This window comes from Aquila chrysaetos, chromosome 5 (genome assembly GCF_900496995.4).
Source record: "Aquila chrysaetos chrysaetos chromosome 5, bAquChr1.4, whole genome shotgun sequence".
Taxonomy (NCBI): Eukaryota; Metazoa; Chordata; class Aves; order Accipitriformes; family Accipitridae; genus Aquila; species Aquila chrysaetos.
The window spans coordinates 38,301,760-38,327,260 of record NC_044008.1 but is presented as its reverse complement, the minus strand read 5'-3'; the positions used below and the strand labels follow the sequence as shown (position 1 = coordinate 38,327,260).

At 56.7% G+C, this 25,501-nt stretch overlaps 3 protein-coding genes across 6 annotated transcripts; 2 read left to right on the top strand and 1 right to left on the bottom strand.

Moving 5' to 3' along the window:
• Window positions 1-890: 890 nt before the first annotated feature.
• Window positions 891-18,274, top strand: SNX1 (sorting nexin 1). Of its 3 annotated transcripts, XM_030013391.2 has the most exons (15): window positions 891-1,079; window positions 5,635-5,737; window positions 6,658-6,794; window positions 8,105-8,171; window positions 9,377-9,420; window positions 10,426-10,567; window positions 11,104-11,182; window positions 11,934-12,009; window positions 13,832-13,945; window positions 14,085-14,178; window positions 14,792-14,997; window positions 16,398-16,541; window positions 16,932-17,012; window positions 17,465-17,536; window positions 17,852-18,274. In XM_030013391.2, exons 1-15 carry the CDS (start codon window positions 933-935, stop codon window positions 17,900-17,902), a joined length of 1,557 nt encoding a protein of 518 aa, XP_029869251.1. In that variant the 5' UTR covers window positions 891-932; the 3' UTR covers window positions 17,903-18,274. The 3 variants fall into 3 exon arrangements, with proteins under 3 accessions (XP_029869251.1, XP_029869252.1, XP_040979894.1); XM_030013392.1 differs by lacking the exon at window positions 6,658-6,794 and having other exon boundaries at window positions 963-1,079; XM_041123960.1 differs by lacking the exons at window positions 891-1,079; window positions 5,635-5,737 and adding an exon at window positions 6,294-6,518.
• Window positions 18,275-18,374: 100 nt separating this feature from the next.
• SNX22 (sorting nexin 22) lies at window positions 18,375-21,818 on the top strand. Of its 2 annotated transcripts, XM_030013400.2 has the most exons (6): window positions 18,381-19,061; window positions 20,507-20,590; window positions 20,713-20,817; window positions 20,887-20,981; window positions 21,177-21,250; window positions 21,390-21,818. In XM_030013400.2, the coding sequence occupies exons 1-6, from the start codon at window positions 18,993-18,995 to the stop codon at window positions 21,443-21,445; spliced, it is 483 nt and encodes a 160-aa protein (XP_029869260.1). In that variant the 5' UTR covers window positions 18,381-18,992; the 3' UTR covers window positions 21,446-21,818. The 2 variants fall into 2 exon arrangements, with proteins under 2 accessions (XP_029869261.1, XP_029869260.1); XM_030013401.2 differs by lacking the exons at window positions 21,177-21,250; window positions 21,390-21,818 and adding an exon at window positions 21,087-21,173 and having other exon boundaries at window positions 18,375-19,061.
• A 173-nt stretch (window positions 21,819-21,991) lies between these two features.
• On the bottom strand, window positions 21,992-24,185 carry PPIB (peptidylprolyl isomerase B). The gene is made up of 5 exons (XM_030013399.1): window positions 23,977-24,185; window positions 23,610-23,723; window positions 23,371-23,464; window positions 22,511-22,695; window positions 21,992-22,310 (listed from the first exon to the last, which is right to left on the bottom strand). The coding sequence occupies exons 1-5, from the start codon at window positions 24,130-24,132 to the stop codon at window positions 22,188-22,190; spliced, it is 672 nt and encodes a 223-aa protein (XP_029869259.1). The 5' UTR covers window positions 24,133-24,185; the 3' UTR covers window positions 21,992-22,187.
• Between the last annotated feature and the right edge of the window lie 1,316 nt (window positions 24,186-25,501).

Below are 25,501 nucleotides of genomic sequence, written 5' to 3'. Positions count from 1 at the left end.
GATACGGGGAAGAGTATTGTGGGCTTGCCCAGGACTTATTACTGGATGTTTAGGGGAGGAATCAAAGGTGGGGGTTGAGGTGGTTTGTGGCAGCGTCGTCTCTCTTGGGCCGCTCCCGAAAACCCTCGAGCTGAACAGGCAGCCATCCTGATCGGGGCGCGGAGGGGAGAGCGGCTGTCCTGGTTGAGGTGCTGGGGGGGCTGTGGCCATCTTGTTCAGGGCTCTGAGGGTGGACCATGACTGCCTCAGGGTCCAGGTATCCCAGGGAAGGTGGCTGGGGCGGGAAGAGGACTGTGGCCATCGTGGTTGGGACATCACCAGAGCCTCTGGGTGAGGGTATCGAGGGGTTGGTGGCCATCTCAGCTGGGTCCCCTCAGTTGAGGGGACTGCGGCCATCTCAGTCGGGGCATTGAGGGGACCGTGGCCACCTCGGCCGAGGCATTGAGGGGATCGTGGCCATCTCGGCCGAGGCGCTGAGGGGACCAGAGCTGGCTGGGGCACCGAGGGGACCGCGGCCATCCCGGCCGGGGCGCTGAGGGGACGCAGGGTGCCAGCCCGGGGGGACGCCCGCCCCGCCGAGGTCCCGCCTCGTCCCCCTCAGGCTTGGGCTCGCCCACTGCCCCCGGGGCGGGGGGGGGGGACACACGCGACACGCCCTCCCCCTCCGTCAGCACAGTGGTACGGCCCGGCGGGCCGCCTCCGCCCCCCGCCAGGCTCGTGGCCGTTTCCATGGGGACGGAGCGACGCCTGCCGGCGGAGGAAAACAGCGGCGCTCATTGGCTCCCCCTGGCGGGGGTGGGCGGGGAAGACGGAGACACCGCCCAATCCGGAGGCCGCCCGCCCCTCCGGCCCCGCCCCGGAGGGTTACGGCGGCGGCGGTTTCCGGCGCGGCTGTCGCAGGCGGAAGCGGCGGCGGCGGCGGCAGCGCGGACATGGCGTCGGGCGGCGCCTGCGGCTCCCGCTCCCCCTCCCCCGCCGACCGCCGCCCCCCGCCCTTCCCCGAGCCCCACGGCGGCGACAGCGACGCGCCGGGGGCGGCCGACAGCGACACGGAGGGCGAGGACATCTTCACTGGCACCGTGAGTGCGGGCGGGAAGTGGGGGGGGAGCCCCCGGGGGCAGGCCCAGCCCGGGGCGACTGTGAGGGAGGAGCGGCCGGGCCGGGTCGGGTCGGGTCGGGTCGGGCCTGGCGGTGCCTGCGGGTGGGCCCTTCTCTGAGGGGTGGCCCGGCGCCTGCAGGCAGCGGCGTGGCATCTTCCGGGTTTGGTTAAAAAAGGGGGGAACCCCCCAAAATAAAAGGGGGGAATGATGCCTCTGGGCTTTGCAGGGAGCCCGGCATCTTCTCCCTCCCCGAGAGCTCCTCAGGCACCTTGGGTGGCTATGGAGGGGGATGCCGTGGGTGCCCAGGGGTCAGGGAGCGGGCCCTGGGGTCACGGGCGGCTCCCTTGGCTGCAGGACTGTGAAACGGCTCCTGCTAGGCTGGTCTCTGTTTCCCCAGGGTTATAACCTGTCAATTCTTGCAGAACCCAAGCGTCTTGAAGGAGCCTGTCCGTGTGAAGATGTCCCGGCGTGGCTCAGGCATGGTGCTGGGGGTGACTGCCTGCTTCTCGATATTCCCCCCGATCAGGGTCAGAGTAACTCATGAGCAGGCTGCCTCGCTGGTTTGAAACTTGGTGGCAGCCGCAGCTCAGCATCTTTGCTGTGCAGCCCATGAGACTTCAGTGGGGAAAAGCCCTGTCTTCCTTCCCCCAGTATCAGCTCTTGTCTCTTTGACATCCAGAGGGTGCTGGTGTGCCTGACGCGGTGCTTGCTGCCTTCAGTTTGGTACTAGGGGATGAACCCCTCCGTGCAGAAGCGGTGAGATGACAGGAGGCACCCAAGGTCCCCTGCTCACGATGGGGAGGCTTGCCAACGCCTTGGTGACCTCCCTTGCCTTGTACTGGCACAAATGGCTGCAGTAGGGTCTAGGAAAGTTTGGTGGTACTTGCTCAGCAAACCAGGTCACTGTGGTGCTGCACAAATTCCTCGCTGAAGGTGGAGGTGTGAATAGTGAAGGGTTTCAGTGCCTTTTCTTGTTTCTAATGGTCTCCCGTGCATGAATCCCTGGTTGCTGAAGGCTGTTGGTGTTAACTCATGCCAGCTTTGGCCAGCTGTGCTGGCGTTTGCTCCAGATAGTGACCAGCGGATAGGAGGGGAGTTAAAATGCTGTCTGGTGCTTTCCCAAGCTGAATCCCTCCCAAGCCAGCCACTGGCCTCGAGTTCGTAGGTTTGGCGTCTGCACCGAGTGAGGATCTCTGCTAGAGGGGCCGCAGAAGCTGTCTCCTCCAGCAGGCTGGTTGCTTGAATGCTTCAGGTACTAGGGTTGATTTCTTAAGCTCTGCGAGCTGAGGCTGGTCAAGTTGTCCCCTGCGAGGGCTGACTCGTGGCCTCTGCCTGCTTCACCCAGGCTTTTTCCAGCCTGCCTGCTCCTGCTGGCAGGGCAGGAGGAGTTGGTGTCGCTGGCAGGAAGCTCTCCAGAAACCTTCACCTGTCTGCAGTTTCCCAGCCCTAATGTTTTCCCTGGGTTGGGCTCAGGGAGGCCTCGAGCAGGAGACCGTGGCTGTGAACATGCAAACCTGCCTGCTACTGGGAACGGAGCTGGCCCAGCCAAGCTTCTCCTGCCACCGGCATAAAGCCGGAGCTGTCTCTGCCCCGATTCTGGTGGAGCTCCTGGCCTGGTGCTGCCCTGATGTCCTTGAGCCGTGCTCGTTCAGCAGCAGGCTGTCTTCTGCTGGTGGCTTAGCAGCAGGGATCAAGGCAGATTTGGGGAGATGTGGGTAGATTCTGCCCTGCGTGAGCTTGTGAGAATGAAACTCTCACATTGGTCTGGGCAAAACAGCCGTGGGGTTGTATGTTTTGAAAATAACGTGGGAAAGTGCAATCTTGGCCTTGCAAGAGGAAGATGCTGGCACCAGGGCATGATGATGGTCTTGAACTTCTCAGGACCTTTCTTAGTTGAAGAACTGGAAGATATGGTGGGTGGCTCGTTGCTTTGTGGTAGAGCAGCCTCCCTAAATGGACGAGTGCCAACTGCTGTGGGCTTTCATGCAAATAAAGCCTCCCTTTGCTGAAACTGGAGTCTGTTAAGCTAAAGCAGCTTATCAGGTGCTTAGTGTTGTTGTTGAAGCAACTGTCATAACTAGTACTTGGCTCTTCTGTGCGACCTGGTGGCTTTGCTTGTCTGTCTGCCCTTGAGCGTTAGGAAAACACTTTCTGTGAAGCAGGGGAGTCAGGCTGGTGAGACAGATCCACCCGGCTGCTGGCGTTCAGCTGGCTTGACAGTGCTTAGCCATCATACGGTAGCCAGCAAAGAAGTGTTTGGGTCAGGCACAAACATAACTGGAGCTGGACCTCCAGTTGATGAAGGTTGAATCCTTGCATGACCACAGTCCTCTCTAGGGATGCCCTCAAGGACCAGATCTTCTGACGCAAGGTCTGCTTCCCTGTGGTAAGCATCAGGCTTTCGCTGGGGGACCTAGGGAGCTTCTGCCTGCACACGTGATGGTCGGGGTGTGCTAAATCAGGCCTCTGAGGTGGTGGGTGTGGTGTCATGGGCTGATCTAAAAGAGGCCATGGCTTTTCTGTAGTAGCAGATGGAGAAGTAGGAACAGGGCATGGTACTTTCATAGTCTTAGAAACTAAATTTAAGGCATGCTGAGAACCAGTCATGGCAGAAAAGCAGATAGCCCTTTTCTGTGGTTGAGAGCTGGGAGACTCATTAGGGAAACTTCAGAGCCCACCTTACCTTGTTCCTGTAGAGTGGGGTTTCTTTACCAGCTTGAAGAGCTCCTGCAGAAGCAGAAGATCTGAATGAGACCCCTTATAAATGTCCCTAACATAGGTCACTGGTGGTAGTAGCCCTCTTGTTCGCTTGGCTGCTGGCTGGAAGAGGTCCTTGTGGTGGTAGCACTCTTGTTGGCTTGGGTGCCAGTCTGAAAGACCCTGGGGTGGGTGAGTACCCTGCTCTCCATCACTTGCAAATGTAGCTCCTGCCTATAACTGTTGTGATCCAGGCTGGGAGCGGTCCCAGCTTCCTCCTCCAGGAAAACACCCTACAATACAGGAGGACTCACCATCAAACAGTACTGCTGTTTTAGTACCCAAAGATTTGCAGCTCATCTTTGAGGTGGGCTCGTTAGCACCGCTTTACTCCTTCAGGAGCAGTGGGAACCGATGATGTTTCCTTGCTGAAGAAAGTGCCAAGGAGCCTTTCGGTTCGGAGTCGCTGCTAATAGTGCTTCATTTACTGGCCGTCAAAGACCTGTTCTGTTCTCTGCGAAGACAATTAAAGAATAGCGCTTGCTGTCTGATTCTTGCTTGGAATAACTTGTACTTGCTTGTCTGCCTGCAAAATGAGGGATGATTCGTGATGCCAGCGTCCGTAGCATTTGTCTGCAGCAGGAATGCAGAAATAGCTCTGCCTTCTGGTGTGGTGGACTGGTTGGCATCCAAGCTCTCAGGTGGGCTTTTACCATGTCCCCAAGCTTGCTCCCAGTAGCCGGGACGGTCCCCCCTGCCCCGCGAAGCTATGTGCCCAAGGGGCTGTTTGCTGTGGCACAATCAGCTGTGTTTTAAGTCCCGGCCCTGGGGCTCCGGGCTGGCTTGTCCTGGCCGAGCCATACATGGGGAGCACGAGGTTTAGGTCACAAAGTGTGGCGTGCAAGACTTTGCCAGCATCACTTTGCAAAACACGGAGAGCCATGCCCAGCTTTAGTCCAGCTGTGACAGCCTTGTCTCTGCTGCGAGGGGTGTTGTAGGAGGGGACGGTGCGGCTCCATGAAGCTGGCTCCCAGCAGTGCTGGAGCAGCGGAGTCCGTGAGCTCCTCTGGCACCACTTGGAAGTGAGCTGCTGCATTAAAGCACAGCCCGGCTGCCTTCATGCAGGCCCTAAGCAGCCCTCTGGGGAAGGGCAGCTCGGCTTGTGGTGGCGGTTGAACTGCTAGCACAAGTTAAGCTGCTGACAAGGCTTGTGTGGTCCCCGGCGTCTTGCCTTCAGGCAAGCAAATTGCCGCTGGTCTCTGCTGCCAGCAGCGACAGCTTGGCTTTCCCAAGGGATCTCCTGTCGGCAGCGTGCTCGGCTCACTATGATTATTAAGTGCTGGAGGCTCCCTAGTGCTGCCCACCTGCCTTGATGTGGTGTTAGTGCTGGTGTGCAAGTCACTCCCTGGAAATGGGATGGCTGGGTGTGTTATGGGTGTTGTGAGCAGGAGGACTTGTGTGTACTCCACTGCCTACCACTCCTGACACCTGTAGCGGAAGGATTGGGGCTGTGACACTTGGCCTGTGGGCTGGCATGTCCCAGTGACGTGCTAGTTGCTCTTGTTCTGCTAAAAATCAGGGTTAAAACTGGCTATGAAGTTTCGCATTATACTTGGTGTCCTTAACGGCTCAGATGCCTCAGTACAGCCTTGCTGGCAGAGGTTGTAATGCTCAAGGATGGGTGGAAGGGAAGCAGTCTGTGATGTCCTCTGGCCTTTCTGCTCACACAGTAGTGACCCTGTGTGGCAGCGGCTAGGAAGGTGAGCTGTTTGGTCCTCCAGCCTTCATTCCTCGGTGTAAATGACCTCTTGCTTATGTGCTTTTAATTCTCTTACAGAGCAAGCCCACGGCACTGAAAAGGGAATCTCTTCTCCCTGTGAGCAGCACCTCCAAAGAGAATGGGGTTCGTGTAGAGCAAGATGATCAGGACTTATTTGCAGGCGAGTCTGTATCTACTGGGTGTTTGGGGCTTTCTGAACTCTAAGCCTGGAGTGATCTGCTTTTAAGCATGACATGCAGGTCATGGATATTTCTGGACTATCACAGGTCCTTATCTCAGACTCATGTTCCAGCCTGTTCTGGAAGCACTAAGCTCTGGTGGTGGTTTTAGGAAGGTCGGAGTAGCCTCCTCCAGGTCTCTAGCATAATCATGTGGCAGGATTAACTGTTTGGAAGCTGAAGAGCATTAAAATGGGGTTTGCTTTAGTTTTGTTGCCTTAAACTGTGAGGTGGTGAGTGTCTTCTCAGAGTTAAAAGACTTTTGTTCTTTACCTTCTCCTCCCTCCATGCAGGTGGAGGAAGCATCTCTAGTAGAGACGTGGCTGTTCCCAAGGAACAGGAAACGTAACACCCCTCAGCAGGGGAAAACAAGGAGGGTCAGACCTTCCCCAGCCCTGGCATGGTTGGAGACCTCTGGCAGAGGCATCTGAGAGTCAATTCTGAAGACACCTGCTAACAGATGGAAGTTTTTGCTTCCTCTGGGTGGAGAATTGTACTGGGAAGGAGCCTACCTTCCAGGCTGGCCTACGTGCCGTGTGAAAATCCAGCTTGGCTTTAGCTGTTATAGTGTGCGGCTCCTCTAGCACACAGTAAGGAAGTGATGCCTGGCTCCTTCTAGAATAAGAAGTTCATTGGATTAACTTAATGTTCTCCAGCAGGATTGATCAAATGCTCTTACTGCAGTGAAGATGCATTAAGTTGTGCTCTTCCCAATGCTTACAGGTGTCCTCTCTATGGATTTTTTTTGCTAATTAAGACTATAGTTACTCCCTAGATCCCATGAACCTCTCTGAGAATATTGAAATTACCTTTCCAGAAACTCAAAGTAGAGAGGCTGACCCTTGCAAACTTCTCTTGACAGATGCCACTGTAGAGTTGTCTCTAGACAGCACGCAAAACAACCAGAAGAAGGAACTGGCCAAAGCATCCAATCCTGCCCCCTCATTAGAAGTAGCTGCAAGCTCTTCTTCTAGAAACCCTCCAAAGAGCTATGAGGAGGTGAGAATTGCTCTGAGCTTTCCAACTTGCCCTGCTGGTTTCAGACTGTAATTGGCAGGAACCTGTCTGTTTACTTAGTTGTAAACATGCATCTTAAGTGATGCAGTTAATGTAATTGCCATACTGGATGCCCTGGCTTGTATCTCAGGCCATCAGTCTGGGACTGATACGGCTGAAGTGGGGTTCAGGTCAGCCTGATGGCATTCTTACTCGTGTGGTGGTGCAGACTGCTTCCAAAGCCGAAATAGCAAGCGGCTGATCTGGTCCTGAGAGTCTGAGCTCTGACTCGAAGCTCTAGCATGCTGTATTGCTGCAGATGGGGCAAGTAGTGTAGCTGCTCTTGTCCATGTTTTTAAAAGAAATAGTCTCCTGGATGATATGAGAGCACAGGGTCCTTAAGTGGAACTTGTAGTCTGGTTGCCAAAACCAGTTAATCAGGTGGTACTTGGCCTAAATCTGGGTTTTCTCCTGTAGAGAGACTGAAACTATTTTGGAGACAAAGAAAGTGGTTCTTTTCTGCCCCAAGCACCCCTGAGCTCATGAGGATGGACTCTGCAGTGCCATCAGGAGTAGTGTCTCAGGTTGGCTTCAGACTGGCTTAAGTGAAGGAGCAATGCAGAACTAGGCCAGGATGCTGAGCTGATCAGCGAAATGATAAGCTGTCACCTTCAGGTTCATAGACCAAAGGCTATATGGGGCCAGTCTTGGCTGTGCTTCACCCGGTCCTTTAACACCATTCCACTAATGAGGCACTGCAATGCTTGCTAAGCAAGCCTGAAGCCTCTGTGGTCTGTCAGAGGCAGTACTGTGGTGTAGCTGCCCACTGGCCTTTAGCAAAGCAGGGTACGATGGAAAGACCTGTTCAGACGGGGTCTGCCTGTTGCTATCCTGGCTCTCCATCCCTGTGTGCCTACAAGTACAAGTACTTACCTTTTCCATAGGTTCAGTATCTTACGCTGTTTTGGATGAGAACTGAAATCACGATGGAAAAGAGCCCAAAGGGAAATGTCTTGCGCAGAGCTGAGGCTGGACTCTGCAGAGTTTCACCTTGGGGCTGAGCAGTTTGTACATCAGTCTGTGCAGATAGTGGTGTAAGTAAAGACAAATCTAGTTTGGGATCCTTGGAACATGTAGCCTGGACACAAGTGAGAAGCTGAAGGGCTTTATAGAATGGCCTTGGCCTGAAGTGCCAAAGATGCTTTGGCAGTGTGACAAGCTTGTCGTAATGTATGGGACTTCTTGGTTTGGGGTGGTTTGAAGCCTGGCTTTCTAGTTTTAACTTGTTGTCCTTGTGTACTTACTCCAAACAGCTGGAAGAAGAGGAACAGGAGGACAAATTTGAGCTGACTGTAGGAGTGAGTGACCCAGAGAAAGTTGGTGAGTTAATGTCCTGTCCTGCTGCACAGTGAAGCACAGTTAGACAAGCCAGGCTTGGCAATAGGACCGAATGCAGCTATCACTTCCATGTGCCACAGCTCCAGCTTTCGAGCTGTCTCTGCAAGCACAAACTTAATCCCAGAGTAACTTCTCCAAGACTTCTTCCAACATCTAGAAGAAGTGGAGCTACACAAAGCAAAATGCTTAGGTCACAAATGAGAAATGCAGAAGTAGGTTCTGGAAAGCCGGGGACCTCAAAGACAGGGAGCCAGGAGCACTTTTTTTGGAAGGGTGAAACGTGATGCTTGCAGTAGGAGAGCTTGGTATCTGGAACTGTGGTGACCAACTTGACTTGACCTCCAGGCAACACTGTCCTGTGTGCAGCTGGAAAGGGGGAGGCGAAACCGCCTTAACCTAAACTAAGTGTATTATTCCATGCTCTAGCACCTTCCCTAGCAGCTGTGCTTGCCAGGGAAGCAGCTCTGGCTTCAAACTGAGAAACAAGAGGGTTTCTTTCTGTTGAAAGTGGGGGTCAGAGGAACTTGGCCAGCTACGTGGCGGTCCCTGGGGTGCAGAGAACCCAAGGTAACATCTGATCCCAGCCAGCGGAGCAGTGTCACGAGTGGCAGCTTGTTCTCACTCCATGGCTTGTGATCTCTGGCGCTGGGAGGTGCACTGACTTGTAAATAAGAGGTATATTAGGGGTAGCATCAGACCTCTGAGGATGCCCTTCAGTTGAACTACCAGGTAGACAAGGGGATTTCTGTGTTAGCTGGAGAAAACTGCCTGTGATGTTTCAGAATCCAACCACATGCAGCCAGGGGCTGTCTGACTTGCATCCTCTGAATAGACTGCTTCATGTGCTGTACAGCCACCGAATTGTTGCGTGCTGAGCAGATGTGTGGAGTCAGCCCAAATGCTGTCGGTGTAACAAGCGCCTGATTGTCAGTGTTGGCTGCCTTAGGAAGTAAAAGGAGGGCTAAGCAGTCAGGTTGGGGAAATGCCTAGTGGGCAGGAGTCCAGGGTCCCGCAGGGAGATGCTGCCTGTGGTTTTGTGTGAAGATCTGGGGCTCCGTGAGGCCAAAGATCAGAACCACTGAAGCATGCAAAGGCCAGGAGATTGCAGGAGCCTTGTGCTTTGCAGTCAGGTGGTAGTGGAAAGTGCTGATCTTGTGATTCTAATGCCTTGTTTCTGTTTTCTGTAGGGGATGGCATGAATGCGTATGTAGCCTACAAAGTGTCAACACAGGTACGTCTAACTTGTCACTCCTGAGATGAGGTGCCATTATTTTTCCATGCTTGAAGGCAGCTGGACTCTGTTCTTAGCCAAGCCAGTGGTGACCTAAATAGACAGGAGGTCTGAATGCCTTGATACATGGATTCAGGAGTTATAATCCACCCCTACAGATCAAAGGATGAGCCTAGCTGAGAAATAGGTTTTGAATCTCTTTGAAAGGAGACTGTCTTTTTTTTCAGCCAGTTACTTCTGCAGTCCTGACTGATACCGATGCTCAGCATTGGACTGAGCAGCAGGAATGACATCTGTTAGGGAGAGCCCCAGACACTGAGGCTATTGCTAAAGGTTCTGTGGCGATGGTCACATCAGATTAAGCTGACCTGAACCCGTCTCTCGCTGAAGGTCTGCTGCTGTAGCTAGTTTCATGTCAGGACCTGCTCTCCTGGGCTAGTTGCAAGAAATTGAGCCTTCTGCAGCTGCTGCCCTGCTTAGAGCTTTGGGGTGCTGCTCTGAGCTCTGCAAAAAGTTGTTCTTAGCTGTCTGTACAGCAGCTGCTGGACTACAGGCTTCCTGTGGTCTGAAGCTGACGGTGTGTGAAGGGGACTAGGGGACTTGTTAGCCTCCACTTGTGCTCTGCAAACACAGTCAAAAGCCACTGGTGGCCCCCGTAGTCTTAAGGTGATAAAGTGTGACCTGACAGCGGTCCCTGTTCCTGCGTGGAGCAGGGGTGATGGGGTTAGGCAGTGGGCAGGGCTTACCAAGCAGCCTGCAGCCACAGTAACAGCTGCTCTGTTATTTAGTGGCATTAATACTGCTGCTCAGTCCAAGGAGAACTGTTAGGAGGTAAGTTGCTGAAAACCTAGGCCAAAGCTTGCTCTATTCATTCCTTATCTCTTGCAGAGCTCAAGCTGTCCTACTTCATCCTCAGAAGTGACAGCAGATAGAGCTAGCAAGACTGTGCGTGCAGGGGCAAGCTTCCCTGGGTGAGTCTGATCTGAGTCTCGTCTCTTCCCCCAGACGAGCATGCCAATGTTCAGGAGCAAGCAGTTTTCAGTGAAAAGGAGGTTCAGTGACTTTCTGGGTCTCTATGAGAAGTTGTCGGAGAAGCATGCCCAAAATGGGTTCATCGTTCCTCCACCGCCCGAGAAGAGCCTCATAGGTGAGTGGTGGAGGTGCAGAGCACTAGAGCGGGTCCTTCTGATGGTGAGCTTTGTGCCTGAAGGACAGGCCTGCCTGCAGTCTCAAAGCTGAGAGGGAAGCTGCAGAGTAGCTGTGGGAAGCAGGTGTGGAAAATAATCTGGGTTCTGTGGCACAGACAAAACTGGTTCCGTACTTGGACCTCTGGGCTTAAAGCCTCGTTTGAGTTTGCAGGTGCCTCCACACCTGCTTGATGTAGAGTAAAACCTTATCCTCTGCGCGGTCACTGAATTGCTGTTCACTTGAGTCCAGACCTGTAACCCTTCTGGTCTTGCCTGGCATTGTTTTTCTTCTTTACTGGATGTCAACTGCTGCTAGATGTTAAATATAAGCAGATTTTAAATTTCCAAGTAGCTGTTGCTGATGCAAGGTCTAATTCCCATTGTAAAACACCTCTCCTCTACTGTCACCCTGATAGTCTGTACTTTGTAACAAACCACACTATCTTATGTGTTGAGTTTGAAGCAGCTCATTAATTGCATCTTCTGTCTGTGCTAGGAATGACCAAAGTGAAAGTTGGGAAAGAAGACTCCTCCTCTGCAGAGTTCCTAGAAAAAAGACGGGCTGCTCTAGAGAGGTACAGACCCCAACAGCTATCCCCTCGTGCCTGAACCAAGCAAGGGACCTCTGGAAGGTCAGACTGGCTGCACTCTCCTCCCTACATGAGAAAAGCCATCTGCTTCTAGGCTTGCAGCAAACCTGGAGGCCGCTGAAGAGTTGCAACTGCAGAGTGTTGCTTTGACTCTGTAAAACTATCTTCTGCTTCAAAAGCCTCTGCTGGTGTTTGGTGCAAATCTGGCCAAACTCCACTGACAAGGCAGGGAGAAAACTGAACTGTCTCAGGAGCCCAAAAATATGGATGTTAAGTAATTGTACAAACAGTGCAGATCAGGTGAGAAACAATTCGCTCTCTAACTTGCACCCTAACTACACGGCCACAAGTGGCCTTTGCTCTGTCACCTGTGTTGACTGTTGTAGTTAGCACTGGGATGCTGATCCCCTCCAGCTTCAGCCTCTGTAAGATCTATTAATGTGTCATTGTTAAAGATGTAAGGCTGCATCTTGATCACTTGACGTATCAAGTAACTTTCTTGCTATAGCAGGTATTAATCAAAGGTCTGGCAGGTCTGGTCTTGCAGGCTAGTCTCACTGAAGCCCGCAGGGAGGTAGGACTCTTGGTGGGTGAATGAGAACAGCTTGTTGGGCCTGACTTCCAGCTGCCAAACTGCCATTTCAGAGTAAATGACAAGTGTGTTGCAGCTCACTGTGATGGCTCGAAGCCAGGTTTGCTATGACCAAAGTAACTCTTGGTGTGTTCCTCTCCACAGGTACCTACGGAGAGTGGTCAGCCATCCAACAATGCTGCAGGACCCAGATGTCAGGGAGTTCTTGGAAAAGGAGGAGGTCAGTAGTGTGGAATAACATAACTACAAGTACCTTGGAATTGCAGAAGGAAATGGTACACAAGCAGTTAACGAGGCATGATGCTCAAAGCTCAGTGAGAAGCAGCAGAACCCTGTAAGAGCTCTTAACCAGTGATGATAACAGATGTGCGGGATTGACCCTGGCTAGATGCCAGGTGCCCACCAAAGCTGCTCCATCACTCCTCAGCTAGACAGGGGAGAGAAAATATGATGGAAAGCTTGTGGGTTGAGATAAGGACAGGGAGAGATCACTCACCAATTACCATCATGGGCAAAATAGACTTGACTTGGGGAAAATTAATTTATTGCCAATCAAATCAGAGTAAGGTAATGCGAAAACAAAAACAAATCTTAAAAAACCTTGCACCCACCCCTCCCTCCTTCCCAGGCTTAACTTTACTCCTGATTTTCTCTACCTCCTCCCTGCTCCCCCCCCAACCCCAGCAGTGCAGGGGGATGGGGAATGGGGGTTGTGGTCAGTTTGTCACACGTTGTTTGTGCTGCTCCTTCCTCGTCAGGGGGAGGACTCCTCACACTCTTCCCCTGCTCCAGTGTGGGGTCCTTCCCATAGGAGACAGTCCTCCACAAACTTCTTCACTGACCTTGGCGTCTACAGAGTTGTTTCACATATTCTCACTCTTCTTGCTGGCTGCTGTTGCTCTTGTGCAGCAACTTTTTCCCTTTCTTAAATATGTTATCCCACAGGCGCTACCACTGTCGCTGATGGGCTCGGCCTCAGCCAGCGGTGGGTCCGTCTTAGAGCCGGCTGGCATTGGCTCTGTCGGACATAAGGGAAGCTTCTAGCAGCTTCTCACAGAAGCCGCCCCTCTAGCCCCCCCCGCTACCACAACCTTGCCACACAATCTCAATACAACAGAACTTTCTTCTGTGTCAGTGCTTGTCTAAGCACTGTGCGCTCATAAAGAGCTCTGGCCTAGCTTGCCTACATCATGGTGGGAGCACGCGTGGAGAGCAGGGGTAGTCTTTGTTCCCTGAAATCCATGACAGGAGTGTAGCCTGCTGTTTGCAGGTACAGGGTGGTCCTGTGCTGGCTTGGCCTGATGCTGAGATGTTAAGGGAGAGCTGGCTTTGTACTGGAACATGTGGCTGATGTGGTCCCTGCTCCTCCAAGGAGAGTGTGACCATGCCCAGCTGCACACCTGATGCGGAGAAGTCATTCTTAAAGAGGCTGAGCCCTGGGGAACCCCTAGCCTGAGTGATTCCAGCACTAATGCTGTGCTGGAGGGCTCTGCTGTAGGAGCAGACATCATGGAAACACCTCACTTTGCTGCTGAGCAGATGCAGCTCCGTCTGGAAGTCGGTGGCTGGTGTAGAGTATTTCCCAGTGTCAAAGCACCGCTCTACTCTAGTGTCCCCCCATAGTGCAAACTGCTACTTGCTTTTGGAGAGATGCTCTGAAGCACTTCTATGTGCCTGTGTGACCTGTGGCAGCTTGGGCAGCCCTCAGTTCAGGGATTCAAGTGGCATGGCTGGTTCTTGCAGATCTGTGTTACCTTGGCCAAGCAGAACAGGCAGACCCCAGGTACGGTGTAAGATTTAGGAACTCCTCATTTGTTTGAAAACCCCTCCAGTCCTGTTATTGGGAGTATTGTACAGGCTGTGGCACCGCTCAGGTGGTGTGTTTGGCTATTCCTTTGCAGTAGCTGTGGTGCATGTGTTGCTGTGTGCAGAGAAACCCTGCCTGTCAAGGGACCCACAAGGGAGAATGATGCCACTGTGGTGGCTGTTCGCTAAGCTGATTTTTATCTCGTGGCAAAGCAAACCTTTCTATTTCTTTATAGCTACCAAGAGCAGTAGGCACCCAGACCCTGAGTGGAGCAGGAATACTGAAGATGTTCAACAAAGCTACGGATGCTGTCAGTAAAATGACCATCAAGATGAACGAATCGGACATAGTAAGTATTAGGACACCTCTGGGCTGTCCTTGCTCTGGCGCTGCGTGCTCTCCCCAGCTCAGGCTTTGGGTGTGAGATGCAAGGAAAGCTCTGCAGCGATGCCGTCTGTGGGAATCAGCTCTGGGTTTACCCATTTCAGTGGTTTGAGGAGAAGCTGCAGGAGGTGGAGTGCGAGGACCAGCGGCTACGGAAGTTGCATGCTGTCGTTGAAACACTAGTGAACCACAGGAAAGGTAACAAACTTGGTACCGCTTGCTCTGTAGCTTGGCCTGTAACAGTTAAGCCTTGTGCGGTGCCTGACTGGACGTTCCCAGCACGTGGGTGTCCTAGGAGGCACTTCTGAGAAGATATGACCGTGCTTCCTTTCTGTAATGGATTCTCAGTCTCTTCATCATGAGAGACAGAAGGAAAACGGTAATCCCACCTCTTCTGTCCAGCCCCACAAGCTTAGGATGATGGTGTTGAAGTGAACCAGTGTCCTGCTGGATGAAGGCTGCCGTGGCAAACCTGAGCAGAGCTGATCTTCTTACTAATTCTGAGCTGTCCTCTGGCAGGGAGCAGGGATGTTTTTCTTACTCTGCATATTTTGGCTGACTTCTGCAAAGCTGTGCCTGTCCTCCCACCCTGCTGCTTCCCTTCTCCTCCCTGGCCACAGCTGGCTAGCCCTCCTCCTGCCGTGCTGCAGAAGCTGCCAGCTCTGACCGAGACAGTGCTGGCTCTTCCAGCTGATGGCTCCTGGGGCTACGGAAAAGCAGCTCCTTGGGCTGACCTCTAGGCTGGGGCTTTACTTGCAGAGCACCTGCTGTAGTGAGGCCCATCAGTTGACTCTCTTATTCTGTTCACTAGAGCTAGCGTTGAATACAGCCCAGTTTGCAAAGAGTCTGGCCATGCTGGGGAGCTCGGAGGACAACACGGCCCTGTCCCGGGCGCTGTCCCAGCTGGCCGAAGTTGAAGAGAAGATTGAACAGCTGCACCAGGAACAGGCTAACAATGACTTCTTCCTCCTGGCCGAGCTCCTGGGAGACTACATCCGCCTTCTCTCAGTTGTAAGGGTAAGCACTCCTTTGGGGCAAGCTCTAGGCTATGCTGCTGCTCCTAGTACTGATCTTAGGTGTGCCAGGAGGCAGCTGGTCTTCTAAATACAAGCCCGGGGCATGGCATGCCTCTGACTTCTCCAGGCAGAGGGCAAGCTTGCTGCTTGTCCAGTTGTGCACGTGTTGGAGTGGTTAGATCGGAGACGCGGGGTAGGTGAGGCCTGGCTGTGCTGCTGTTCTCCAGGGGTGATGTGGGGCAAGTTCGTGGCTTGTAGGTGGCCTGAACCCTGCCAGAGGTGACGGCTGTGGCTACTGCAGAGGCTGTGAGGTGATAACCTCTGATCTGGGTGTTGCAAATAGATCTGCCAAGCGCCTGCTGGGGAACAGCTTGAGTCTTCAAGTCCGTGCAGCCTGCCTGGTGCACTGGCCTCCTTGCTGGAGGCTGAAGGAAACCAGTCCCAAGTGAGCTGCAAGTCTGGCAGGCTAACTTGTTCCTGCCCCAAACATGTCCTGCCTCTGAGCAGTTGTTTCTGGAGGCTACAGAGGCCAGAATGCAGCCTAGTGAGGAGGCAAAGCCTCCTTGGTCTGCCAGTCTGTACTGAGGTGTGTGGTGGGTGCTCCAGAGCAGGACCAAGATCTCTGATAGTGCTGGACGTAATAAGACTTATCTGGGGTGTTCTGTCAAGGAGCCCTAGTGTTGCCTCAGACTTTACCTCTCTCTTGCCTGCTCTGTCCTTCTGACCAGGCTATCGGATACTGCTTTCTGCTTTTCTAGCTCTTCCCCACAGTCTGACTGGTTGTGCTCAGAAGCCTCATGAGGTCTTCCTTGCTTGGGCTCGTGGTTTGCAGGCTTGCTAAAACCATCTGGCCTCCTGGCAGATGCCTGTGAGCTGCTGCTGGAGATCCAGTGTGGGACGGGGCAAAGGCAGCTCCTTGTGCTGGCTGTTCTCGATGGCAGGACTGAAGCAGGCAGGCAGCAGAGCTTGGGGATGGGCTGGACACTGTGCTTGGGATGCTGCCAGTTCAGTAGGTGGCCTCAGGCCTGGCTGGGCTTGCGCTGAACCCTGTGCGTAGCTGGAGCTTTTCCGATGACTCTCCTGCCAAACTGTAGAGCAGGTGGGCAAATCCTGTGCTGCCAGCCCTGTACGGAGGGAGGTCCCAAAGCTGCTCGTGAAGCATGAGTTGGTTGACGTTGCACCTGGGCTTCTTCGGTAGTAGAGCAGTCCGTGTTCTGGCTCAGCTTTGGTTACACTGAGGTGGGCGCAGGACCTCACTGATGAAACAGCTCTGCTGTTAGCAGATGTCCCCCTTACCAAAGGCATGGTTGTCACTGTCAGCAGAGCTTCTTGCAGCTGCCTGCTGCTCCTGGTGTCGTAGCAGAGGCAGAGCAGAGCTCAGTCTCTGCTCCTTCCTTTCAGGGAGCCTTTGACCAGCGCATGAAGACCTGGCAGCGGTGGCAGGACGCCCAGACCATGCTGCAGAAGAAGAGGGAGATGGAGGCCAGGCTGCTGTGGGCCAACAAACCCGACAAGCTGCAGCAGGCCAAAGAGGAGATCTCGGAGGTAGGGAATGAAGAGTGCCGGGGTCTTTGCTCGGCTCCTTCCCTCTGCGCTCTGCCGCTGAGTGGTGAGAAGGGGACCTTCTGAGCTGAAGGGACAGGTATCTATTGCCACGCTTGCATCAAGGGATAAGCCAGCCTTGAGCAAGCCCCACAGGAAGCCTGGGAAGCTGCAGGAGGGACTGCTTGTGGTCCCACCTCCTGTGGCTTCCTTGCTGAGCTTGCAGCAAGCAGGGGATGCAGCTTGTTGTGGTGGCGAGGACCAGAAATGCCAGACTTTGCTCCAGCAGAGCCTCTCACGTGAACAGTCGTGGCTGCGAAACCTCTGGGAGAGGGGAGTGAGAGCTGCTTCGCCTCCCCTCCCCTGGAAACAGCACGCTTCCTCTCTCTGCAGTGGGAGTCTCGCGTGACACAGTACGAAAGGGACTTTGAACGGATTTCTGCCGTCATCCGCAAGGAAGTGATACGGTTTGAGGTATGTTTGGCCCTGCCCTCGGCATGCAACCCACCAGCTGGTTGGCCTTGATGTGCCTTGGCTGGGAACACCAGTCTGGGCTAGCAAAGGGTCACCTTGGCTCCTGACCCCGCTCCCTAGTGCAGCGGTTGGCAATATTGGTAAATCTGGACATGTGTGAGTTGGGGCACCAACTGCCGTGGGCAGAGCTGATCTCTTTTGGCTAAGAGGGGGCTTCCACACAGAGAAGCGTATCTGTTAAAACGAAGGTGCATGGGCAAAGATCCTCTGAGCCATCGGGCTGTGGCCAGAGATGAGCATCATCCTCAGCATCTCAGGCTCTTGTGCTGGTCTCTTTGTGGGGCCCCAGGAGGAACAGGAAAATCCTGGTGGTTTCTCCCTCCCCCTCAAAAGCTGGAGGGTTTTGGTGGTTTGTTCAGCCTTGTACTCACTCCTGCGCCCATCTCTTGCAGAAAGAGAAATCCAAGGACTTCAGAAACCATGTCACTAAATACCTTGAGACGTTATTAAACTCTCAGCAACAGGTGAGTAGCTCCAGCCCCTGCCATGGTTTTACCTCTCGAAGCTCAGCAGTGCGAGCTCGTGAACCCCCACTCTTGGTGTGTCCTGCTCCCCAGGTGTGGGGAGGGGTTGAACCTCCACGGGCTGGAGCAGGGCAAAATATAAGCAGTGTTGCATCCCCACTGATGCATTTTTTTTTTGGGGGGGGGGGGGGGGGCTGTGCTCTGTGGAAGGGCTTCTGCCCCCCTGCCCAAATGCTTCTCAACTTGCTCTGGGCTTAAACTGTGCTGGCAAACTGCCTGCGAGCTCCTGACTCTCCCCCTCTCTTTTCTCCACAGCTGGTGAAGTACTGGGAAGCGTTCCTACCCGAAGCCAAGGCCATTTCTTAATTGGACTGACTGAGCAAAAGAGCATACCTGAACTTTGCCTTTTTTTTTTTTTTTTTTTTTTATATACACTATACCTCTTCCTCTTTTACATGTGAATGAACCGTAGTTAAACACTCTGGAGCTGGTAGAGGTTTAACCCCCAGACAAGCAGCTTGCAAGCCAGTAACTCTTCTAACTGTATATTTTTCATTTAGCAACATATATTTTCTTACTGAAGAGAAACTAGTTTCCTGCTTTAAGACCAGACCTGCAGCAGAGTGTTAACGAGATATGTAAAATGTATATTTTTCAGGCTGGGTTTTAGGGCTCTAATGACTATCTTACTCCTGCAGTGCCATTAAAATTCTGTAATAAAACTTCTATCAGGGCAAACAGGCTCTGTCCGTTCATGGGCTGGGGTGGGGAGGGCTAACGGCCGTGTCCTGTGGATGCCGAGGGAGGCGGCGGAGCCTCCTGCCTTGTTGTGACTGGGATGGGGCTGACCTTGGGCACTGCCCCGGCCACCTGTCCTGGCTCCTGATTAAGCTTTGGCTTTCTGCCTTTGCTCTGACTGGGAGCTGTTTTTAGGATCTGAGCTCAGCGGGGCCGTGTCGTGGCACCACTTGGTGTGGTTTGGGAGGGGGGACCTGGCCCCTGCGAAGGCGGTGTGGAGCCTTTGGGGGCTGTGATGCTCCTTTCCCCCACGGCCATGGGGCAGCTCGTTCTCCTTCGACCCCCCCCCCCAGGACCCCAGCCGTGGATTTCATCAAAACCGATACCCCTTCTTTTGCAATAAAAAAAGGAAAAGGCAGCTTGTGCTGACTTCTCACTTTCCTTTCCCCTTGCCCCTGTAGAGCTGGATCCCTGCGCTACCTCCAGGCTCCAAACCTCCCCCCCCCCCCCCCCCCAGACCTGCTGGATTTAGAGCTGGGGGTTGCAGGACCCTTTTCTGGGGGGCTCTCGGGCTGCCTTTGGGGTCACCCCGCTGGGTGCCCGGGGACCGTGGCTGGCCCGGAGCGGGGCTGACCCGACTCCCGGAGCCCGCGGGAGGTTACGGCGGCGCAAAGCCCCGGGGCCGCCCCCGCTGCTCCCCCCCCGGCCCCGGCGGACGATGATCGCCGTTTCCATCCCCGCGGCGGAGCCGCAGGCGGCGGCGCGCAGCCCCGATAAGACGCACACGGTGAGGGGCGGCCGCGGGGCTGGGGGAGCGGGGAAGGGGGGGGGGGTCCCCTCTTGCCGCAGGAGGGGGGAGGTTTGGCCGTTCCCAGGGGGGTCCCCACCTGCCCGGGGAGGGTGGATGGGGGTCGTCTCCTTCTGCCCCGAGGGTTGGAGGTCCCCGATTGTCTCCGGGGGGGGGTCCCCCACGTGTCCTGGGGGTGGAGGTCCCTGCCTGTCCCCAGGGGTCCCTGCCTGCCCGGGGGTGCCTCCACCTGCCCCAGGGGTTGGGGGGGCTCTGCTTGCCACCCCCCCCCCCCCAGGGGTTCTCTCTGCTCCCAGGGGTCCCATCTGCCCCAAGGGAGGGGAGAAGGTCCCCACCTGCCCCGGGGGCTGGAGGTCCCTGTCTCCTCTGGGGTGGGGGGGGGGGGGGGCGGTGGAGGTCTGTGACTACTCCCGGGGGGTCCCCACCTGCCCGGGAGGGAGTGTATCTCCATCTGCCCCAAGGACCGGAGGTCCCCGAGTGTCCCCGGGGGACCCCACATGCCCCAGGGGGTGGAGGTCTCAGGCTCCGGGGAGGGTTGTGGGGGGGGTCCCTCGCCCGGGTGGGTTGGGGATCCCTGTCTGCCCCCACCTGCCCTGGGGGGGGGGGGATTGACTGCCCAGGTCCCTGACTGCTTCCAGGGGGTCCGCACCTGCCCGAGGCTTTGGGGGGGTGTGGGAGGGGGGGGAGTCGTCGTCTCCTTCTGTCCCAGGGGTTGGAGGGCTCTGCCTGCCCCGGGGGTCCCTGCCTGCCCCATCTGCCACTGGGGAGAAGGTCCCTGTCCCAGTCTCTACCCCTGAAATGGGGGGGGGGGGGGGTGCTGGTCTGGCCCATGGGATCCCCTCTGGCCCCGGGCGGGTTGGGTGGGTGTCTCCATCTGCCCTTGGGGATGATGAGAGGGGAAGGGGAGGTCCCACTTTTCTCAAGAGGTTGGATGTCCCCACATGTCCTCAGGGTCCCTGCCTGCCTGAGGGTGCCCCCCCCGCCGTGTACCCCAGGGGTGGAGGTCCCTAACTGCCCCCATGGATCCTGCTGGAGGGGACCCTCTGCCCTTGAAGGGGGCATGGGGGGGGGGCCCTCTGTCCCGGGGTCCCCTGGGTGGGGGGGAATGTCCCTGCCTTCCCCCCCGGGTACCCCCATCTACCCAGGGCTCTGTGACACCCCCCCCCCCCCCCCCCCCCCCCCCCCCCCCCCCCCCCCCCAGCTCCTGCCCCTGGTCCCCAGGTGCCCCCTGGTGTCCCCACATGCCCAGGGGTGGGGGCAGTGGAGGTCCCTGACTTCCCACAGGGGTCCCCGCTGAGGCAGACCCTCTGCCCTTGAAGCCGGGGCGGGGGGGGGGGGCCCTGGCCTGGGGACCCTGTGGCCCCTGCCTCCCCTGGGAGGATGAGGACGAGGACGGAGGCCGCAGTGGCTGACCCGTGGCACAGGTGTACAGGGTGGAGGTGCTGTGCAACGGCCGGCGGCACACGGTGGTGAAGCGTTACAGCGAGTTCCAGGCGCTGCACAAGCGGGTGAGACCCCCCGGCACCGCGGGGGAACGCGGGGAGGGAACACCAGCTCCCCGGAGCAGGGAGGACCAGCCTCCTCCTCCATGCTTCATGCTGCCATGATGTCCCCCGCCACTCTACCCTAGATCAAGAAGACCTGCAAGGTCCCCGACTTCCCTCCCCGCCGTGTCCCCAACTGGATGCCCAAAGTGCTGGAGCAGCGTCGGCAGGGCTTGGAGCTTTACATGCGGGTAAGGTGCCAGCTGGCGGTGGGTTTTTTTTGGGGGAGGGTGGTGCTGACTCCCCCTGATGCACGGCAGGGTGTCCTGTACCACAACGAGGAGCTGCCCCAGGACGTGCTGGACTTCCTGAAGGTGCGTCGTTGCCAGCAGGACCCCAAGGCCAGCAGCCCCCCGTGAGTAGATGAGCAAGCAGACAGTGCCGTTGGGCTTTGCCAGCATCTGATTTATCCCACACGGTGCCGGGTTTGTCCCCCTCACCCATTGTGAGCACCCCCAAGACGCAGGGTTGGGGACTGGGACGCAGCCAGGCCACCCAGGGCGTAAGTGGGACCCTTCACAGGGCGCTGACGTCTCCTCTCCCACGGCAGCGCCGGCTGCCTGCCCTCCCAGCGGCCCGTCGTCGGCTTCTGCACCGACCCCTACGCGCGGCCACCGGGCACCGGTAAGGAGCGGGACCAGGGATGCAGGTCCCCAAAGCCTCCAAGGGAAAAGGCTCTTTTGGGCTCCCCCAAAACATGTTTTTCCTTTAACGGGGCCTGGGAAAGAAACAAAGCTGCTTCAGCTCCCCCCTTTCCTCACAGACCTGCTCCCCAACACCGTCCTCAGTGGGGTGCTGCAGGGCCTCTACATCCCCTGAGCTGCAACCCCAGCCAGGCAGCGCCCCGAGCCCCCGGCCTGCCGGGCTTCCGAGCACCCACCCAGCACTCAAGGGCCGCAGTGGTGAGCAGCTGGGCAGCACGAAAGGATCCCTGCGGTAAGAAGAACTCCTCCCTGCTAGGATGGGGCAAGAAAACTGGGTGAGAGAAGCCAAGGCGTATGGTGGGGAGTCACAGCTGCTCTCCAGGCCAGCGCTGCTCACCCACCACCATCCAAAGTGCCTTTGTTAGGTAGCAGGAGCTCTGCCTTCTGCCCTGATGTTTTGGGGTTGTGGTAGGAGCCTTTGGACCCTGAACCATGATGGAAAACCCCTCAGCATCTGGGCTTCGGTGCAATAAATCACTTGGGCTTGATGGGCAAAAGATCGCCATGCTCTGTAATTCTGCAAAGCAAATCCAGGGCCAATCGCGGCACTGCTCTCAGCTTGATGAAATGTGAAAGAAGGGGGTTGAAGGGTTGAGGGATGCACCCAGCTGGGGGATGCTAACTGGTCTGCACCCCTCCAACAGCAGAAGAGAGGGAACTCTTTAAAAAACAGATTGGTCACATTTATTGGTGCATGTGCTTCTTACAAAAGTGATGGGAAGAGGAGCCAGCACCCTGTCCTGCCCGCTGGCCAGCGGCAGGGTGAAGGGGGAGGCCGGGCAGCAGGGGTGCGGGGCACAGCGGCTCTGCTGCTGCTCACCCACCCTGGGACGACAGGGAAATGCACGGATGGGGAATTACTCTTTGGCGATGGCAAACGGCTTCTCCACCTCGATGGTGCCGCAGTCGGCGATGGCGACATCCTTCAAGGGCTTGTCCCGGCTGTCTGTCTTAGTGTTCTCCACCTTCCTCACCACGTCCTGGGGAAAGCAGAGGCGTGAGAGTGGGGCAATGCTGGGCACAGGCAGAGCCAGCTCAGCGCAATCCCCGCCCCAGAAGGCACCTCCCAGCCCATTCTCCACAGCGCTCTCCCCCCAGCCAGCTTGCCTAGGCAGCATCTGCCTGGTCCCGCTCTCCCCCTGGGAATCGATCACCCTTTTACCGCCCATCGCTCCCTTACCATGCCCTCCAGCACTTTGCCAAAAACCACGTGCTTGCCGTCCAGCCACGGCGTCTTCACCGTGGTGATGAAGAACTGGGAACCGTTGGTGTCCTTGCCAGCGTTGGCCATGCTCACCCAGCCAGGGCCGTAGTGCTTCAGCTTGAAGTTCTCGTCAGGGAAGCGGTCCCCATAGATACTTTTTCCTAAGGGGAGGGGAAAAAGGCCACGTTGTGCTCACTCACGGAAATATGTCAGGGTAGGGGTGGTGATGGCAGCTCTCTCCACAGGCTGGGTGGGGTGGATGAGGACATCCAGAGGGGAGACTAACTACCAATACCACAGGGCTGCAGGGAACCATGAGCTACCTGCGACTGAAGGGAGCTTAAAAGCACCCCATGAAGTGGGCAGGAGGAATCATGCCCCCAGGGGACTGGAGCAGGAGGCTGTGTGAGAGCAAACATGATAAGAGCTTACAAGCCCAAATGCTGGTATCATCAGCTTTACTAATGTTTGCTAAGTGCTGGTGGAAGGTTTGGACTCTGCTGCTACCAGTCCTGGCAGCCAGGAGGCCCGGCAGAGGCACCAGCTGCTGCAGAGGAAAGTTTTCTTAGTGAGGAGCTCCAGGTCCTGTGGGGGCAGAGGGCACAGTTACAGGGGTAACATTCAGGTAACAGCCAGCCAAGGCTCGCTGCGCCCATCCCTCCCCAGCACCAAGCTCTGCTTCGATGCCAGGTCTCTATGAGCTGTGTGCCCGATCATGCCCACTGTGGCACCATGCTCCAGCTCCCCGCTGGTCCTCAGGGGTAGCCAGGCAATGGGTTGGGAGGCACGGCTGCCGGACAGCGGCTGGATCCTCGTCTTGGTGTGGGCCAAATTACCTCCAGTGCCATCTCCACGGGTGAAGTCTCCTCCCTGGATCATGAAGTCCTTGATCACACGGTGGAACTTACTGCCCTTGAAGCCGAATCCTTTCTGGGGGTGGGGAGGGAGAAAACGGAGTGAGGCAACGGGACAGACTAGAGCTGAGCTCCCTCCATCCAGCTCTGCCCCAGGGCACCAAGCAGGAGCCTCCCAAGGGGCTGGGTGAGGCCCGGCGAGGCAGCTGCTGGGCCCTCACCTCTCCGGTGGCCAACGCCACAAAGTTCTCCACCGTCTTGGGCACCGTCTTGCCAAAGAGCCCGATGACGACGCGGCCCACATCCTCCTCGCCGATCCGCAGATCGAAGAACACCTTGGGGGGGTGGATGGAGGTAGGTTAGGGGGCCGTCAGCGGAGCCAGCCTCACCTTGCTGGTCCAACCCCCCCCCCCCCCCGCCAAATCCAGTCAGGCCTAACCTCGCCGAGCACCCCCGAGCCCCCAGACCCCCCTCCACCCCGGCTGGGCCCCCCCTCGCCCCAGGCCTTCACCTCAGGCCTTCACCCTAGGCCCCCCCCCCGCCCCAGCCGGGCCCGCCCAGGCCTTCCCCGCCGGGCCCCAGCCCGACCTTGGCGGTGACCTTGGGTCCCTTCTTGCGCTCGTCGGCCCGCGAAGCAGCGGGCAGCAGGAACAGGACGGCAGCGCCCAGCGCCGCCGCCGCCACCACCACCTTCATCCTCCACCGCTCGCAGCCCGGCCACAGCGCCCGCCGCGCCGCCTGCATCCGGCCCCGCCCGTCGCGCTCCCCCCGCCCACCGCCGCGCAGTGGTACGCGCCGCGCCGAGCCGAGCTCCCCGCCCGCTCCAGCCGCCCGGGCGCGACCAACGGCCGGGGGGGAAGGGGGAGGAGGAGGAGGAGGCACCTTCCGGCCGGGCGGGGGCGGCGCCGGCGGGAGCCGCCGGGCGGCTGCCACGTTGCCCCTCGCTCGGCGGCCGCCGCGCGGCCAATCAAGAACGGGGCGGCGCGTTGATTGGCCGCCGCGGAAAGAGGAGGCGGGGCGAGGTGGGGGGAGGAGGCCGAGGGGCGGGGCCGCGCCGGCCAATGGGCGGCGGCCTGGTGAGGGGCGGGCGGGCGCGCGCGCCTCCGGCCGTTGTGGGGCGTGAGGGGGCGCGCGCCGCCGGCGGGAAGCTGAGGAGGCGGCTGAGGCGGCTGAGGCGGCTGAGGCTTGTGTCCTCGGCGGTAAAACGAACAACCGGCGACGACCGCGTCCCCCCAGGCCGAGGGCGGGGTGGTGGTGGTGGTGGTGGTGGGGTGTACACCGGCATTAAACGGACAAAGTAAATGACAACTCAGCGCCCCCAGGGCCCTTCGCCGCGCCGGGCCCGGCAGCGGGAGGACGCGGCCTTGACCTCGGTGCAGCCCCCCTCCCACCGCTGCAAAGATGGAGCCTCGTCCTGAGGCACCCCTCGCGAGGGTACAACGGGGAGAGGGGCTGCTGGGGCTTGCCCCCTTCCCCTCTTTCCTGGGCAAGACTGAGGAGCGGGCGAGGCTGCGTGATAAAGCTCAAGAAAGGCGCGCGCGAGAGGTCTTATTCAGCGAGGCCCAAACTTCTCTTAAATACCAGATGTGGCAAGGCTGAAAGCGCAGAGAACTGTTTGCCGTCTTGCAGGCGCCGATCTCTAGCTTAGCACAGTTGTTCACAAATACTGGAGTTAGTTGAATACGTGGGAATTACCTTTTTTTTTTTTAATGTCTACTCAAATAGATCTTGGTCAGTGTTAATCACCTAGCATACATGCCTCTAACAGAACTGCCTGGTGGACATGCATGTTTCCAAGGGCCAGAGAAAGCAAGCTTGAGGTTTGTCTTCCTTCTCGGAGCACAAGTGTGCCAAGACTAATTTTTGGGAACGGGAAATGAAAGTTCATGCTAAAACTACTACGTTTTAAGGCTGGGAAATGCAAGGAGAAAAAAGCGTCCCAACAAAGATCCCAGCGTGAAGCAGTTTCCAAGAGCAGGAGTTACACTGCAGATACTCTCCCTGACTAGATAGAGCGAAAGCTGCTTTTAAAAGATGCTATGTTTGGCTAATAGGTGGCATCTCCTTTAATGCTTTTCTCTGTACTGAGAATAAGCAGCAGCTACTTGCATGC